The sequence below is a fragment of the Puma concolor genome, chromosome E3 (genome assembly GCF_028749965.1).
Source record: "Puma concolor isolate L17-30 chromosome E3, mPumCon1.1.hap2, whole genome shotgun sequence".
In the NCBI taxonomy this organism is placed as follows: Eukaryota; Metazoa; Chordata; class Mammalia; order Carnivora; family Felidae; genus Puma; species Puma concolor.
Window position 1 is genome coordinate 5645081 of NC_141682.1, and position 17421 is coordinate 5662501.

Genomic DNA, 17421 nt, shown 5'->3' on the forward strand with positions numbered 1-17421 from the left:
AATCTACCAATAGAACACACAGTCTTTTACTTTTAAATTTAAATTTAATTTATTTTTGAATGAGACAGAGCACGAGCAGGGGAGGGACAGAGTGAGAGGGAGACACAGAATCCGAAGCAGGATCCAGGCTCTGAGCTGTCAGCACAGAGCCCGATGCGGGGCTCGAACTCACGAACCGTGGGATCATGACCTGAGCCAAAGTTGGGTGCTTAACTGACTGAGCCACCCAGGCGTCCCATGCATAGCCTTTTAAATATCATAGTTTTTATTTCCATTCGGTGTGCACCCATGACACTTGAGCACTGAATGAAGTGGCTTTCTCTGGAGACAGAAGCCAACAGCCAGATGGATCACTGGTCCACCTCAGGGTGGGTCAGAATGAGTGAGCCCCTTTGTATGTTCTTATATTTCAGCTGGTCTTCCTGGAGTTCTTTGAAGCTCTCTTAAGCTTTGCACTCATCTCTGTTACTGACCAAATGATTAAATCCTACTTGAATTTTCTGAATGATGACTTGCCTGGAAACAAACATGGAAGCCCCTGTCAGGTAATAATAGTTTAGAATCTACAGTGCGAGGAATGGTTTCATTCCGGAATGGCTAAAGTGCCATCAAAACTATCTTGGGCTTTTGTAACCCTTCAGGAAATAACGTTAAGACTGAAGAGAAGACTTAAGACCCCGTTTCACATTTTGAAAGAATGTGTATTGCCTTTTTCTTTAAGTTAGGGAAAAACGTGTTCCCTGGTCGTGATCCAGGGGCGTAGGCTCCTAGCCACATTAGTGGAGATGTCCTACAAGAAGGTCAGCGTGGCCAATAAAACACTGGGCAGACCAGGAGGCTTAGAACGCCTGAGGTATTTTGTTACGAAGTGTGTTGTTATGCAGTCTGGCATTTACAAGAGTGGAGAGCCTGTCCCAGAGTGAAGTCACTAAGAAATATCTCCTGAGTGTGCACGAGATACCAGGTGGGTCCCTGAGGATGGGGCCAGCTCACACGTCAGGCCTGCTGGACACGAGACTCAACCGCAAGACCTCAGCGGATCAGGGCAGCTCCAGCAACCTACCGAAGGGTCCAGCTGCTGGGGCAGATTGACACAGACTGGTTTTGGGTGGGGGTGTCAGGCCAAGTAGGCTTAGAGGGATTCTGATTTTCGAGCCGTTCATTTGGACCCACAGGGAGAATCTTGGGGGCCAGTGGAACCTCACAGCCGGGTAACTCTTCAGAGCCACACGTACAAGATCATCGTTTGTCATGTAAAGGGTGACTTCTCAGAAATCCCCTGATGTATCTCGGACTCCTCGTGTGCTAAGAGCTTGCTTCATGTTCCACTCCACCTCACAGTCCATCCCACCAAGTAGATATTCCTCCTCCGGCTTGAGGATATGACTGATGGCATCTCCAGGTCATCTGGGAGCCTTGTCATGGGCCACAGTCTGAGTCTGGGGCTCTGCTCTGAGGGAAACAAACATCCACCTTAGTTTCGTCCATGATTTCATGGATGGCATCACTCGCACTCCAGTAAACGAGTGCGAACACTGGTCTAGGGATTGTCCTCAGAAACTATCTGATCACGTTCACTTCTGGTCTTCAGTAAGTCATTCCAAATGTCCAACAAGCTAAATCCTATTATGTCCGCACGATGGAGTATGACTCGGTGATGAAATAACTCATGATAGAGGATACAACAAGGATGAATCAAAATTATGCTGGGTGAAAGAAGCCAAACCAAAAAAAAGGTACATCCTGTTGTGATTCAAATTACATAAAATTCTAGAAAGTGCAAAGTAATCCGTAGGGACAGCAGATCGGTGACGATGAGGGAAGGGGGGTTGGATTCCTAAGGGGCACAGGACACTTGTGGGTGATGGGATATGTTCACTGTGTTGGCTGAGGGGAGCGTTTCACAGGTGGTAGACATGTCAAAAATCATCAAGTAGTACACTGTGGGTGTCGCTGACCTGTAAACTATACTTTGTTAAAATCGCGTGCGTGTCTCCACGGCAACCAAAAATCCTCTTACGTGTTTGTCCTTGCTCAGAACATCCAGCACAGGAGTTCAAGTGTAGGAACAAGCCAGGAATCTGATCTGCAGGACAGCAGCACCACGTCCTCTTCAAGCAAGCTAGGACCCATGCTTGACCTCAGCAAAATGAAATCAGAGGTTTGTTGTTGTTGTCTTAGTTTTCTTTTAAGTGTTTATTTTTGACAGAGAGAGAGAGCGAAAAGGGGAGGAGCAGAGAGACAGGGAGACACAGAATCTGAAGCAGGCTCCAAACTCTGAGCTGTCAGCACAGAGCCCAATGTGGGGCTGGAACCCACGAACTGTGGGATCATGACCTGAGCCAAAGTCGGACGCTTAACCGACTGAGCCACCCAGGCGCCCCCAGAGGTTCATATTTACAACCAACCTCATAACAACGGTTACCTGCTTGCAGTATCCGTAAGCTTCGTGTGCCTCCTGTGTGACGAGCACTCTCTGTACACTGGTGATCTGCCGGGAAGCGAGAGCCTGAACTCTCGTAGACTTGCCATTCCAGCGAGTGGAGGGAGACAAGTGAGTGGTAGTTATGGCCAAGGCTCCTGGGGTATTTACCAGGTGTGCTCACTTCCCAGTCTGAGCTCAATTAATACTCCCAACCCCCGTCGGGTACTCTTACTATCTCTGGGAGGGAGCCCCGGTGCTGGAAGGTTAGGTAACCTGCCCGCAGCCACGGAACCAGTAGGGAGTGCAGCCGGGAGTCTTTATGCAGGCAGTCCGCCTCCAGAATGCGCACCCAGGACCACAGTGCTACACTTCCTCACATGAGGCGTGAGCGATGTGGTGGAGATTGAGTGACACGGAGAGGTGGTGACGGGTCTTCTGATGAAGCGACATTTGAGCATCCAACGAGGAAGTGAGGAAGCAAAGCGTGTGATCATCGGGAGGAAGACTGGTCTGGGCGAGGCCCCAAGGTGGAAGCATATTTGGGTTTTTGAAAGGAAAGCGTAGCAGTCAGTGCAGCTGCACGGGAGGGGTCCGGGCACGTGAGCTCAGCGAGGCAGCAGGCTGGACCAGGAGGGCACTGGCCGTGGTGAGGACCCAGCTTTCATTCTGAGCGGGACGGGAGGGCCCCAGGGCACAGGATCAGTAGGCCCGCCGGGGCTTCACTGTTGACGAACCAGTAAGGAAGCTCTTGGAATTATGTGCAGGCCTGTGGAAGGCTGTGAAGTCTGAGAGGGAGAGATGACGAAAGAATGATTCAAAGCTTTTTGGCCCAAAGGACTGGAAGATGTGGTTGCCATTTGCCGTGAAGGACAAGGCTGGGGCGGGGGACAGGAATTTGGGGGCAAAATTAGGGCGCTGGTTTTGGACATGTTGGCTTAAGGTGCCGGAGCAGACGTCCAAGTGGTACAGATGGAGACACAAGTCCAGAGTTCAAGGGCCAGATCTATGTGGAGGCAGACATGTGGGTGTGAACAGCATATATATATATATATATATATATATATATATATATATATATGGTAACTAACACCGTCAATATCTGAACATAGGTACAGTTAACGGTACATAGTAAACCCCTTCCCAACAGACCCAGGGAAGACTTTGAAGTCTGGTTTCTTAGGAAGAACTTTTTAATGGATACAATAAATCTGTTATTCATTTCCTTAATTGTATAAGTAGCAATGTTTTATGCAGGTTAAAATTAGAAATAGCCTATTAAGTTTGTTTATTTTGAGAGAGACAGAGACAGCGTGAGTAGGGGAGGGGCAGAGAGAGGAGAGAGAGAATCCCAAGCAGGTTCTGTACCATCAGTGCACAGCCCAATATGGGGCTCAAACTCACGAAACCGTGAGATCGTGACCTGAGCCGCAACTGAGAGTTGGACGCTTAACCGACTGAGCCACCCGAGTGCCCCAGAAATAGTTTTGTTAGTTTAAAAAGAATGGCTTTGTTAATAACTTTCTAATTACTTATAATGCAGAAAATTAGTTTGGGTCCACAATGATGCAGAAATCATATTTTGCTTTATGATTTTTTGTTTTTATGTAAAAGCCCAGGATCAGGAAGTCTCTGAGTGATGAAAGAATTTCCAAATTGAATTTTAAATCTCCAGGAAAAGGCCTAACCTTTTCTTTACCTCAAAATGGTGAGTAGTTTCATTATTGAACTCTAATGTTTGCAAACTGTCACTCGTAAATGATATAAAGTTGATAAAAACATACAAGCGTCTTTTTAGAATGTAATTAGGCTGCCAGGGCCACTTCCAATCCTGACACCCGCTTAACCAAGTTTACTTTCAAGGCCTGATCTTGCTGAGTTTTTTCTGTTTGCCTTTATATTTTTTTCCTGTGTGACTGAGATGTGATTTACGACGCTGCCAAAATTTCAGGTATACGGTGTAACGATTTGACATACGTATATCGGGAAATGATCGCCAAAGTACGTTTTGTTAACATCCGTCACCTCGTGTGGATAACTGATAAAAAGAAAAAAAATTTGTTTTTCCTTGTGATGAGAATTCTTGGGATCTACTCTCTTAACAGTTTTCTTCTGTATCATATGGCAGGGCTGACTATAGTTGTCATGATGTATATCACGTCTTAGTACTTACCTTTCAACCGGAAGTTGACTGCCTTTTGACCACCTTCATCCAATCCTCCTTACCCCCATCCCCAGCCTCTGGTAGCCACAAGTCTGGTCTCTTTTTCGATGAGTTTCTTGTTTTGTTTTTAATTCTACGGGTAAGTAGGAGCATACAGCATTTGTCTTTCTCTCTGGCTGGCTTATTTCACTGAGCATAATGCCCTCAAGGCCCATCCAGGTTGTTACAAATGGCGGGGTTTCCTCCTTTTTAACGAATGAATAAAATTCCACTGTGTCTATTACCACAGCTTCTTTATCCGTTTTTCCACTGGACACTTCGGTTGTTCCCATGTCTTGGCTATTGCAAATGAGGCCGCAGTGAGCGTGGGGGCGCAGACATCTCTTCCACATAGTGTCTTCCTTTGGCTATATTCCCAGGAGCGGAATTGTGGGGTTATGTGGTACTTCTGTTTTGAATTTTATGAGGAACCTCCGTATGGTTTTCCCCAGTGATTGTACCAATTTACATTCCCTCCAACAGTGTACAAGGGTTCCGCTCTCTACCCGTCCTTGCCAGCATGTGTTACCTCTGGTCTCTTCGATGCTAGCCATTCTAACAGGTATGAGGTGACTTCTCACTGTGGTTTTGACTTGCATTTCCCTGATGATGAGTAATGTTGGGCATTTTTTCATGTACCTGTTGGCCACTCCTACATCTTCTTTGGAAATATGTCTATTCAGATGCTTCGTCTATTTTTTTTTTTCTGTTGAGTTGTAGGAGTTCTTTATATATTTTGGACTCGAAGCCCTTATCAGATATATGGTTTGCAAGTATTTTTTTTTCCTATTGCATAGGTTGCCTTTTCATTTTGTGCATTAGCTGAATTTGATGTCATCCTAGTGGTCTATTTCTCATTATGTTGCCTGTACTTTAGGCATCATATCCAAGAAGTCCTTGCCAAGACCCATGTCAAGGAACTTTTTCCCCTGTGTTTTCTTCTGGCAGTTTTATGGTTTCTAATATTATATTTAAATTTTTAAATAATTTTAAAAAATTTAGTTTATGGGGTGCCTGGATGGCTCAGTCGGTTGGGCGTCCGACTTCAGCTCAGGTCATGATCTCGCGGTCCATGTGTTCGAGCCCCGCATCGGGCTCTGGGCTGACAGCTCAGAGCCTGGAACCTGTTTCGGATTCTGTGTCTCCCTCTTTCTCTGACCCTCCCCTGCTCATGCTCTGTCTCTCTCTGTCTCAGAAATAAATAAACGTTAAAAAGAAATTAAAAATTTAGTTTCATTCTTTGTATGTAAATGTCCAATTTTCCCAGCACCACTTATTGAAGAGACTATCTTCTCTTCATTGAACATTCTTGGCTTCCTTGTCAAGTACTGACTCTACATACTGGTTTATTTCTGGGCTCTTGATTCTCTTCCATTGGTCTATGTGTCTGTTTATATGCCAGTACCATACTATTACGATTACTATACTGTATAGCATAGCTTCAGATCAGGAAGTATGATGCCTCCTGCTTAGTTTCCCTTTCTTGGGATTGCTTTGGCATCTCTTGTGGTTCCAAATACATTTTAGAGCTAATCATGGTCCGTGGGTTTGAGCCCCATGTCGGGCTCTCTGCTGACAGCTTGGAGCCTGAAGCCTGCTTCGGATTCCGTCTCCCTGTCTCTCTCTGCTCTCCCCCACTCATGCTCTGTCTCTCAAAATAATAAACATTAAAAAATTTAAATTTTAGAGCTATTTTTTTCTACTGCTGTTAAAAATGCCTTTGGAATCTTGGTAGGGATTGCATTGAATCTATAGATGACTTTTGGTAGTATTGACATCTTAACAGTATTAATTTTTCCAATCCATGAATGTGGGATACATTTCCATTTATCTTTGTCTTCAGTTTCCTTCACCAGTCTCAAAGTACTCAGAGGTCTTTCACCTCTCGGTTAAATTTATTCCTAAGTATTTTATTGTTTTTTATGGTATTGTAAATGGGATCATTTTCTTTCTTTTCCTGACAATTCATTGTTAGTGTATAGCAACCCTATTGATTTTTGTATGTTAATTTTATATCCTGCTACTTTACTGGATTCATTGATGAGACCTATCAGTTTTTTGGTAGAGTATTTAGGATTTTCTATGTATAAAATCATATCATCTGTAAATAGAGACAATTTTACCTCTTCCTTTTGTATCATGATACTTCAAAATTCTTTTTCTTGCCTAATTGCTCTGGCTAGTACCTTTCAGTATTATGTTGAATAAAAATGGTGAGAGTGGGCATCCTGATCTTAGAGGAAAAGTTTTCAATCTTTGACCCTTGATTATGACATTAACTGATGGCTTGTAATATATGTTGAGGTTCATTCCTTCTGTATCTAATTGTTCAGAGTTTTTATCATGGGGGTGCATGGGTGGCTCAGTTAAGCGTCTGACTTCAGCTCAGGTCACAATCTCATGGTTCATGAGTTCAAAACCTGCGTTGGGCTCTGTGTTCACAGCTCAGAGCCTGGAGCCTGCTTCGGATTCCGTGTCTCCCCCTCTCTGTCCCTCCCCGCTTGTACTCTGTCTCTCTGCCTCTCTCTCAAAAGTAAATAAACATTGAGTTTTTATCATGAATGGATGTAGAATTTTGTCAAATGCTCTTTCTGTGTTTACTGAGATGGTCAGATAATTTTTTTTCTTTCATTCTATCAATGTGATGTATCACATTTTCATGTTTTTTTCATATGTTTTTCATATGTTGAACCATCCTTGCATCCCAGGGATAAATCCTAGCTGGCCACGGTGAATGATGCTTTTAATGCGCTGAATTCAGTGTGACAGTATTTTATTGAATATTTTTGTGCTTATATTCATCAGGGATACGGACCTGTAATTTTCTGGTAGTGTCGTTTTCTGGCTTCAGCATCAGTTTAAGGCTGACTGTAAAATAAGCTTGGGGATGTTCCCTCCTCTTCAGTTTTTGGGAAGAGTTTGAGAAGGATTGGCATTAATTGTTTTTCAAATATTTGGCAAAGTTCAACAGTGAAGCTATCTGGTCCTGGGCTTTTCTTTGCTGGGAGATTTTTGGTTACTAATCAACCTTACTGGTAATTGGTCTGTTCAGATTTTCTATTTCTTCTTGAATTTGGTGTTGGTAGGTTGTATGTGCCTGAGAATTTCTCAATTTCTTCTAGTTTGTCCAATTTGTTGGTGTATAATTATTCATAGTAGCCTCTTATGATCCTTATATTTCTGTGGTATTAGTTGTAATGTTTGTTTTCATTTATAATTTTGTTGATTTGGTTCCTCTTTTTTCCTTGGTTAGTCTAGCTAAAGATTTGTCAATTTTATTTTTTCAAAGAACCAACTCTTAGTTCAGTTAGTTTATTTGAATTCTTTCTTGTTTTTTAATGTAGGTGTTTATTGCTATGAACTTCTTTCTTAGAATTCCTTTTGCCACATCCTTTAAGTTTTGGTATATTGTGTTTCTATTTTCAACTATCTCAAGATACTTTAAAATTTCCCCTTTGATTTTTTGATCCATTGGTTGTTCAGGAGAGTGTTAATTTCCATGTGTTTGTGAATTTTCTAGTATTTCTCCTGTTACTGATTCCTAGTTTCATATCACTGTGATCAGAGAAGATACTTGGTATGATTTTAATCTTCTTGAATTTGCTAGGACTTGTTTTGTGGCCTAACATATGGTCTGTGCTAGAAAATGTTCCATGTGTGCTTAAGAAGAATGTTTATTCTGCTGCTGTCAGAATGTTCTATAAATATCTGTTAGGTCCAATATGGTCTATAGTGTTGATCAAATTTGCTGTCTACTTATTGATTATCTGTTTGGATCATCTATCCACTGTTGAGAGTGGGGTATTAAAGTCTCCAACTATTTTTGTATTGCATATTTCTTCTTTTTGCTCTGTTAGTTTTTGTTTTATTTAGGTGCTCTGAAGTTGGGAGTGTAAATACAATTATTATGTCTTCTTGATGGATTGACAGCTTTATCATTATATAATGACCTTCCCTGTCCCTTGTTACCATTTTTATTTTAATTTTTTACAGTTTATTTTTTTATTTTGAGAGAGAGAGGGAGAGAGACAGTGCAAGCGGGGGAAGGGCAAAGAAAGGGAGACGGTCAATCTCAAGCAGGCTCCGCACTGTCTGCGCAGAGCCTGACTTGGAGCTCAAACTCACCAACCATGAGATCATGACCTGAGCTGAAATCAGGAGTTGGACACTTAACCAACTGAACTATCCAGGCACTCATCTTGTTACCACTTTTATATTTGAGTCTGTGTTACCTGTCTTTTTGGTGGTGGTGTTACCATTTGCTTGAACTGTCTTTTCTACGCCTTCACTCTCAGTCTGTGTGTGTGTCTTTTTTTTAAAAAAAATTTTTTTAACGTTTTATTTATTTTTGAGACAGAGACAGAGCATGAATGGGGGAGGGGCAGAGAGAGAGGGAGACCCAGAATCGGAAACAGGCTCCAGGCTCTGAGCCATCAGCCCAGAGCCCGATGCGGGGCTCGAACTCACAGACCACGAGATCGTGACCTGAGCTGAAGTCGGACGCTTAACCAACTGAGCCACCCAGGCGCCCCATGTGTGTGTGTCTTTAAGGGTAAAGTGAGTTCCTACAGGCAACTTATCGTTGGATTGTGTCTTTTTATCCATTTAGCTATTTTGTGCTTTTGATTGGAGAATTTAATCTATTTACCCTTAATTATTGATAGGTAAGGACGTACTGCTCTTTTGCTAATTGTTTTCTGATTGTTTCAAAGAACTGCTGTTCCTTGTTTTTTATCCTGCTGTGCCTTTTTCTTGTGTTTATGTCTTTGGTATCAGTACACTCTTAAAAAAATTTTTTTTAATGTTCTTTTTTTTTTGAGAGACAGAGTGCGAGCAGGGGAGGGGCAGAAAGAGAGGGAGACACAGAATCCAAAGCAGGCTCCAGGATCCGAGCTGTCAGCACAGAGCCTGATGTGGGGCTCGAACTCATGAACCACGAGCTCATGACCTGACCCGAATTCAGATGCTTAAACAACTGGCCACCCAGGCGCCTCCCAGTATGCTCTTTTTAAAATCACATTCTTCTGTGTTATTACTATAGATTTTCCCCTTGTGGTTACCATAAGGCTCACATAAAATGTCTTTAAATTATAACACCCTATTTTAAACTGATCACTTCATTAGAGTTCCTAAACTTTACACTTTTACTTCTTCTCCCCCTCACATTTTAAGTTACTGATGTGACCTACCATTTACATATTTTTAATATTGTGTAACTAATAACATGTTATTGTAATTATGGTTATTTTTATTATGTTTTTAAACTTTTGAACTAGAGTTTCAGTGAATTATGCACCATCATTACCATATTACAGAATCGAAGTGTTCACCATTAGCAGTGGGTTTAACACCACCTTCTTGTTTTTATGATGTAAATTAGTGTCATTGAATTTCCACTCAAAGCACTCTCCTTAGCATTTTTTAAAAAAGTTTACATCCAAATTAGCATCTAGTGCAACAATGATTTCAGGAGTAGATTCCTTAGTGCCCCTTCCCCATTTAGCCCATCTCCCCTCCAGTAACCCTCAGATTGTTCTCCATATTTATGAGTCTCTTCTGTTTTGTCCCCCTCCCTGTTTTTGTATTATTTTTGTTGCCCTTCCCTTAGGTTCATCTGTTTTGTCTCTTAAAGTCCTCATATGAGTGAAGTCATATGATTTTTGTCTTTCTCTGATTGACTAATTTCACTTAGCATAATACCCTCCAGTTCTATCCACATAGTGGCAAATGGCAAGATTTCATTCTTTTTGACTGCCGAGTAATATTCCATTGTACATGTATACCAAATCTTCTTTATCCATTCAACCATCGATGGACATTTGGGCTCTTTCCATACTTTGGTTATTGTCAATAGTGCTGCTATAAACATTGGGGTTTATGTGCCCCTTTGAATCAGCATTTTCATATCCTTTGGACAAATACCTGGTAGTGCACTTGCTGGGTCATAGGGTAGTTCTATTTTTAGTGTTTTGAGGAACCTCCATGCTGTTTTCCAGAGTGGCTGCATCAGCTTGCGTTCCCATCATTAGCGTTTCCTATAAGGCAGGCTTAGTGGTGATGAACTCCCTCAGCTTTTGTTTGCCCAGAAAAGTCTGTCCCTCTCCTTCATTTCTGAAGGACAACTCTGCCGGGTAGAATTCTTGGCTGACCATTTTTTGTTTCCGTATTTGAATAGTTCATTCCATTTCCTCGTGACCTGAAAAGTTTCTGTTGAAAAATCAGCCACTTGTCATACAGGGGATCCCTTATCTCTAACTTCACACTTGCTCTCAAAATTCTTTGACTTTTGATGATTATAGTATACATCAGTGTAGCCCCATGGGGGCTAAACCTATTTGGGGTCTTTGGTCCTTTTCTCTCCTTAGGTTTGGGAAGTTGCCAGCCATTATTTATTGCTTTAAATCTACTTTCTACCCCTTTCTCTTCTCTTCCTGGAATCCCCATAATGGGAATACTGTTTCTTTTGTGACCCATAAGTCCCATCATCTTTCTTCACCTTTTTTTCTGTTTGTTCTTCTAACTTCAAATGCCCTGTCTTCTGGGTCACTGATTTTTCTGCATGATCAAGTCTGCTTTCAAAGCCTACTATTAAAAAAATAGTAATAGGGACACTTTAGTGGCTTGGTCAGTTGAGTGTCCAACTTCGACTCAGGTCACGATTTCACAGTTCATGGGTTCGAGCCTCACATGAGACTTGCTGCTGTCAGCGTGGAGCCCGCTTCAGATCCTCTGTCTCCCTCTCTCTCTGCCCCTCCTCTGCTCACACTCTCTCTCAAAAATAAACATTAAGAAATAGTAATAAAAAATAAAGCTCACTAATGAATTCTTCAGTTGTAGTTTTCAGCTCTAGGATTTCTGGTTTTGTGTTTTTTGATGGCTTCTTTGTTGGACTTGTTTTGTTCTTTCACTGTTTTCTCAATTTTGTGTAGTTGTGCATTCTTTGTAGTTCACTGAACTTCGTCAAGAGGATCGTTCTGAATGCTTCAACAGTTCGTGGATCTCCATCTCTTTAGGGTCAGCTATCAGAGCTTTATTAGATCTAATTAGCTCTACCACCCTTTGGTGGTGTCTTATTTACCCGATTTTTCATGATCCTTGATTCCTTACTTTGGTATCTGCGCATTTGAACAAGTGGTTTCCTCTTTCAGACCCTACAGGTTCGCGTTAGCAGACAGTGGCTCCCCCATCAGCTCGGTTTGGGCTTCGGGATGTGTCTGCTGGTACTTTCCGGGCAGGTGGGCTTGTTATCGGGTCTGTTTTCTTAAAAAAAAATTTTTTTTTAACGTTTATTTATTTTTGAGACAGAGAGAGACAGAGCATGAATGGGGGAGGGTCAGAGAGAGGGAGACACAGAATCGGAAGCAGGCTCCAGGCTCTGAGCCATCAGCACAGAGCCCGAGGCGGGGCTCGAACTCACGGACCGCGAGATCGTGACCTGGCTGAAGTCGGACGCTTAACCGACTGCGCCACCCAGGCGCCCCTCGGGTCTGTTTTCTGGTGAGGCCAGTGCCCGAGCTCTGAGGTAGGCCGGAGGGAGGGTGAGTGAGAACTGACTGAGAACAGTTTTGGGCAGGACTGGTGGCGTGGTTCCCTGGCCAAGTGAGGCTATAGGATAGGCTTTCCGGTTGTCTGGGTGTTCTGGTCAGGCTTACCAGCTGGTTGGGATTGGGGAGTATACTCAGCTGTAGGCGGAACTATGAATTAGCTTCCCTACCCTGGCGGGGAAGCAGGACGGGGCCCAGGGTCTGCATGGCTTGTTTGGGTACCTGAATCAGGCAAGCACGTACAGTGAATTCCCTGGCCAGGCAGGTTACTCGTTTTTCTCTGTAGACACGGAAAGTCCTAGGCTGTGCTCTCTGTTCAATTGCAGATCTGCTGGGTGGGCTAAAGACTGCTTCCTCCCACCCCCACTCCACATTGCTGGACACAGTGTTATCAATTAGTTTCCTCGGTTGAGTGGAGAGGGAAAACTGCCCCAAGGCGGGCAAGGCTATTCTCTCGTGATCTTGGCTCAAGCCAACCCATGCTCCCATGTTCCCTGGATTAGCTCTGCAGACTCCCTGCCCTGCTCAGAGTCTGCTCAAGTGTGGCTGGGCTACGCGGCTTTCCAGGTGTTCTGGCCAGGCTTTCTGGCTGCGCAGGGCTGGGAGCTTTACTCAGGCCCTGGGTGGGGCTGTGATCAGCTCCTCTGCTCGGGCAGAGCGGTGGAACCCTCCGTACGTGGCTCTGCCTGCCGTACTTTCTGCTTGAGTGTTGCTGGCCTGTGCCAGCGGGAAGGCAGGTGTCCTTGCCTTCCTGGTCAGATGGGGGCGGTTGCTGTAAGGGAGGCTCTGACTCCGCTCCCCTGCCTGGGCCGGGGGCCGACCAAGCTCCAGGGCTGGCGCAGCTCTTCATTTGAGAACATGATCAGGCTGACCTGTACCCCACGGAGTTTCCCCGTCAGACTTCACCGTCGACTTGGTTCTGTAGGGGGGCAAAGACGCTGTCTGGGGACGACCACTCGGGTGTTGTGGGTAGGGACTGTCTGCCAAGATCTCAGTGCTGTTCCAAGCCCCTCATCCTTCTGTCACAATCAAGTCCTCCCGCCGCCCCCCCCCCCCCCGCCCTGATTCCCTAGCAATTCCATGGGGTGAGACTGGAGCAGGGGTCCCCAGGAAATGACCCACAGTGTTGGGGGAGTTGGATGCCTACCCTGGACTCCCTTTTCCCACTGGAGGAAGCACAGACTCAGGGGAGGCCTCTCAGTTTGACGCTGTGCCAGCCTCCAGGGCGGGGGCTGGGGGTGGAGTGTGGTCGGCATGTAGCCATCCCTCTTACCCTTCCAGGGCTGTTTTGCTCTTTGTGGTGCAGGGGTGCTTCAGCTTCACCCCTGTATTTGAGGGTTCTCTCGGCGGAGTCTTGTCCATGAATAGTTGGTGGTTCTTCTTTTGGAAGGGGAGTGAAGTCGGGGAATGACCTATGTCACCATCTGGGTGACGTCACTTCTCTTGGAGTTGACTTTTATTTATTTTTAAATGTTTATTTATTTGAGAGAGAGAGAGCGAGCGGAGGAGGGGCAGAGAGAGAGGGAGACACAGAATCCGAAGCAGCTCCAGGCTCTGAGCTGTCAGCACAGAGCCCGATGGGGGCTCGAACTCGAGAACAGTGAGATCATGACCTGAGCCGCCCAGGCAGCCCTGGAGTGGCCTTTTAAAAGCAGGATCTTACCAAGTTGCATCAGTCTGCCAGGACGGTGGTTCCTCCACATGGGCCCTGCACGTCCACATCTCGAGCCTGATGCTGCTGACTACATCCTTCTACGGTTGAGTTCTCTCGCGCGAGTCTCCTGCACTTTTTCTTAAACTGAAGTATAATTACCACAGTATTAGCTTCAGGTGTACAATATGATTCAATAATTGTATATACATTACTCTGCTCATGAGGATGAGTGTACCCTTGAACCCACTTTTTAAACTTTCACCCATCTGCCCACTTGCCTTTCCAGCAACGACCAATTCTTTGTATTCGAGTTTGTCTCTTTTTTCCTTACTCATTTGTTTTGTTTCTTAAATTCCACATGTGAGTAAAATCAAATTGTATTTGTCTGACTTTGCTTAACAGTCTACCCTCACAGTCATCCACGTTGTTGTAAATGGCAAGATCTCATTTTTTTTTACAGCCGAGTAATATTCCACTGCATGTATATATGTGTATAAATATGTGTATATACATACATACTTTTGTATAAACATTTATACGAACACAGCTTTACGCATTCACCTATGGATGGACTTTTGGGTTGCTTTCCTACGTTGGCTATTGTAAATACTGCTGCGATAAACATAGTGCGTATGTTTTTTCAAAGTAGTGTTTTCATTTTCTTTGGATACATACCCAGTAGCGGAACTCCTGGATCATATGGTAATTTCAATGTTTTGAGAGACCTCCATCCTATTCTCCAGAGTGGCTGCACCAGTTGGCATTCCCACCACCAGGGTACGAGGGCTCCTTTTCCTCCACATCCCTGCCAACACTTGTTTGTGTTTTTGACTTTAGCCATTCTGACAAGTGTAGGTGATATCTCCCTGTGGTTTGATTTCCATTTCGGATGATCAGTGATGTTCACCTTTTCTTTCTTTTTTTTTATTTAAAAATTTTTTAATGTTTATTTTTGAGAGAGAGAGACAGAGCGTGAGTTGGGGAGGAGGAGAGCGAGAGAGAGACAGAATCCAAAGCAGGGTCCAGGCTCTGAGCTGTCGGCACAGAGCCCGACGCGGGGCTCGAACCCACTAACTGTGAGATCATGACCTGAGCCGAAGTCGGACACTTAACCGACTGACCCACCTAGGCTCCCCTCTTCATTTGTCTGTTGGCCATCTATATAATGTCTTTGGAAAAATGTGTATGCAGGTCCTCTGCCTGTTTCTCAATAGGATTATTTGTTTCTGGTGTTGTTTATATATTTTGGATATTAGTCCCTTATCAGATATATCATTTCCAAACATCTCCCATTTTGTAGATTGCTTTTTTGTCTTGGTGGTGGTTTCCTTCACAGTGCAAAGGCTTTTTATTTTGGCATAGTCTCAATAGCCTATTTTTGCTTCTGTTTCTCTTGCCTGAGGAGACACATCTAGAAAAATGCTGCTAGAGCTGATGTCAGAGAAAATACTGCACATGTTTTCTTCTAGGAGTTTTCTGGTTAAGTCTTTAATCCGTTTTATTTTTGTGTATAGTGTGAGATGGTTTTTAAAGATGCTCAAGTTAAAAACAATGAAACTCTGAATTGGTGCCTCATATTCCTTATGTATTTTTTACATTAAAAGAATTAAATCCAAGTTAACATAGTGTAATAATAATTTCAGGAATAGAATTTAGTGATTCATCAATTACATATACCACCCAGTGCTCAGCCCAACAAGTGTCCTCCTTAATGCCCCTCACCCCTTTAGCCCTTTCCCCCACCCAACACCTCACCAGCAACCCTCAGTTTGTTTTCTGTATTTAATAAGAGTCTTTTATGGTTTGTCTCCCTGTTTTTATATTAATTTTGCTTCCCTTCCCTTATGTTCATCTGTTTTTTATCTTAAATTCCACACGAGTGAAATCGTATATTTGTCTTTCTCTAATTTTGCTTAGCATAATACCCTCTAGTTCCATCCATGTGGTTGTAGATGGCAAGATGTCATTCTTTACGATCGCCGAGTAACATTCCATTGTACATAGATACCAAATCTTCTTTATCCGTCCGTTAGTCGATGGACAGTTGGGTTCTTTCCATACTTTGGCTATTGTCAATAGCGCTGCTATAAACATTGGGGTATATGTGCCTCTTTGAATCAGCATTTTCGTATCCTTTTGGGCAAATACCTGGGCAAATTGCTGGGTCATAGGGTAGTTCTATTTTTAGTTTTTTAAGGAACATCCATACTGTTTTCCAGAGTGGCTGCACCAGTTTGCATTCCCACCAGCAGTGCAAAAGAGATCCTCTTTCTCCACATCCTCACCAACATCTGTTGTTGCCTGAGTTGTTAATTTTAGTCATTCTGACAGGTGTGGGGTGGTATTTTGCTTTTTTTTAATGTTTATTTATTTTGAGAGAGAGACAGACAGAGTGTGAGCAGGGGAGAGGCAGAGAGACAGAATCAGAAACAGGCTCCAGGCTCTGAGCTGTCAGCACAGAGCTGGATGCCAGGCTTGAACTCACGGACCCCGATATCATAACCTGAGCTGAAGATGGATGCTTAACCGACTGAGACACCCAGGCATCCCTCTCATTGTGGTTTTGATTTGTATTTCCCTGATGATGAGTGATGTTGAGCATCTTTTCATGTGTCTGTTTGCCATCTGGATGTCCTCTTTGGAAAAGTGTCTGTTCATGTCTTTTGCCCATTTCTTCACTGGATTTTTTTTTTGGGGGGTGGGGGTGTTGAGTTTGATATACTCTTTATAGATTTTGGATACTAACCCTTTATCTGATATGTCATTTGCAAATATCTTCTTCCATTTTGTTGGTTGCCTTTTACTTTTGCTGAGTGTTTCCTCTGCTGTGCAGAAGGTTTTTATCTTGATGAGGTCCCAATGGATCATTTTTGCTTTTGTTTCCCTTGCCTCTGGAGACCCATCAAGTAAGAAGTTGCTGCATTTGAGGTCAAAGAGGTTGTTGCCCATTTTATTTTGATGGCTTCCTGTCTTATGTTTAGGTCTTTTGTCCTTTTGATTTTTAGGTATGGTGCTGTCCAATTTTCCCAACCATTTGCTTGAAGAGAGTGGTCTTTTTTCCACTGGATATTCTTCCCTGCTTTGTCAAAGATTAGTTGGCCATTCCTCCTAATGTTCTCTCTTTTCCTGGTAAAATACTTCTAGCATTCTATCTGCTGCCTCCTCTTCTCCAACTCCCAAGTGATTACTTGGCCCTGTTAACACTGGCTTCCAACTTAACCTCTCTCCTTTTGCTGGGGTAGTCCAATGCTACTGTACTCTTCCTATTAAAGAAGGGCCAAGTGTGTGTAGTTAAAAAAAAAAAAAAAAGTAAAGTATCATACAACCCCTTCAACATTAAAAGCAAAATCAAAGTGGGGCGCCTCAGTTGGTTGAGCATCTGGATTTTGGCTCAGGTCATGAACCCAGGGTTGTGGACTGAGCCCAATGTTGGGTTCTGTGCTGAACGTGGAGCCTGCTTAAGATTCTCTTTTCTCTAACATGAAAAAGAAGCAAAACCACAATGACAACAAAAAGCCCAACTAAATGTGAGGTCCCTTATTCAAAATAATTCTCAGAGAAAAATGAAATTACATTTCTGAAAATAATTAGAAAATTG

At 43.5% G+C, this 17421-nt stretch overlaps 1 protein-coding gene across 3 annotated transcripts in view; it reads left to right on the top strand.

Moving 5' to 3' along the window:
- RSPH10B (radial spoke head 10 homolog B) overlaps window positions 1–17421 on the top strand; it is a 64303-nt gene that overhangs the window by 42008 nt on the left and 4874 nt on the right. For 2 of the 3 annotated variants that reach the window (XM_086692984.1, XM_086692985.1), the window contains exons 16-17: window positions 414–545; window positions 2039–2221. In XM_086692984.1, the coding sequence (XP_086549110.1) occupies window positions 414–545; window positions 2039–2206 (300 nt within the window). In that variant the 3' untranslated portion in view covers window positions 2207–2221. Of the gene's footprint in view, window positions 1–413; window positions 546–2038; window positions 2222–4036; window positions 4131–17421 lie in introns of those variants that run through there. The other variant, XM_086692986.1, reaches the window with a different exon arrangement.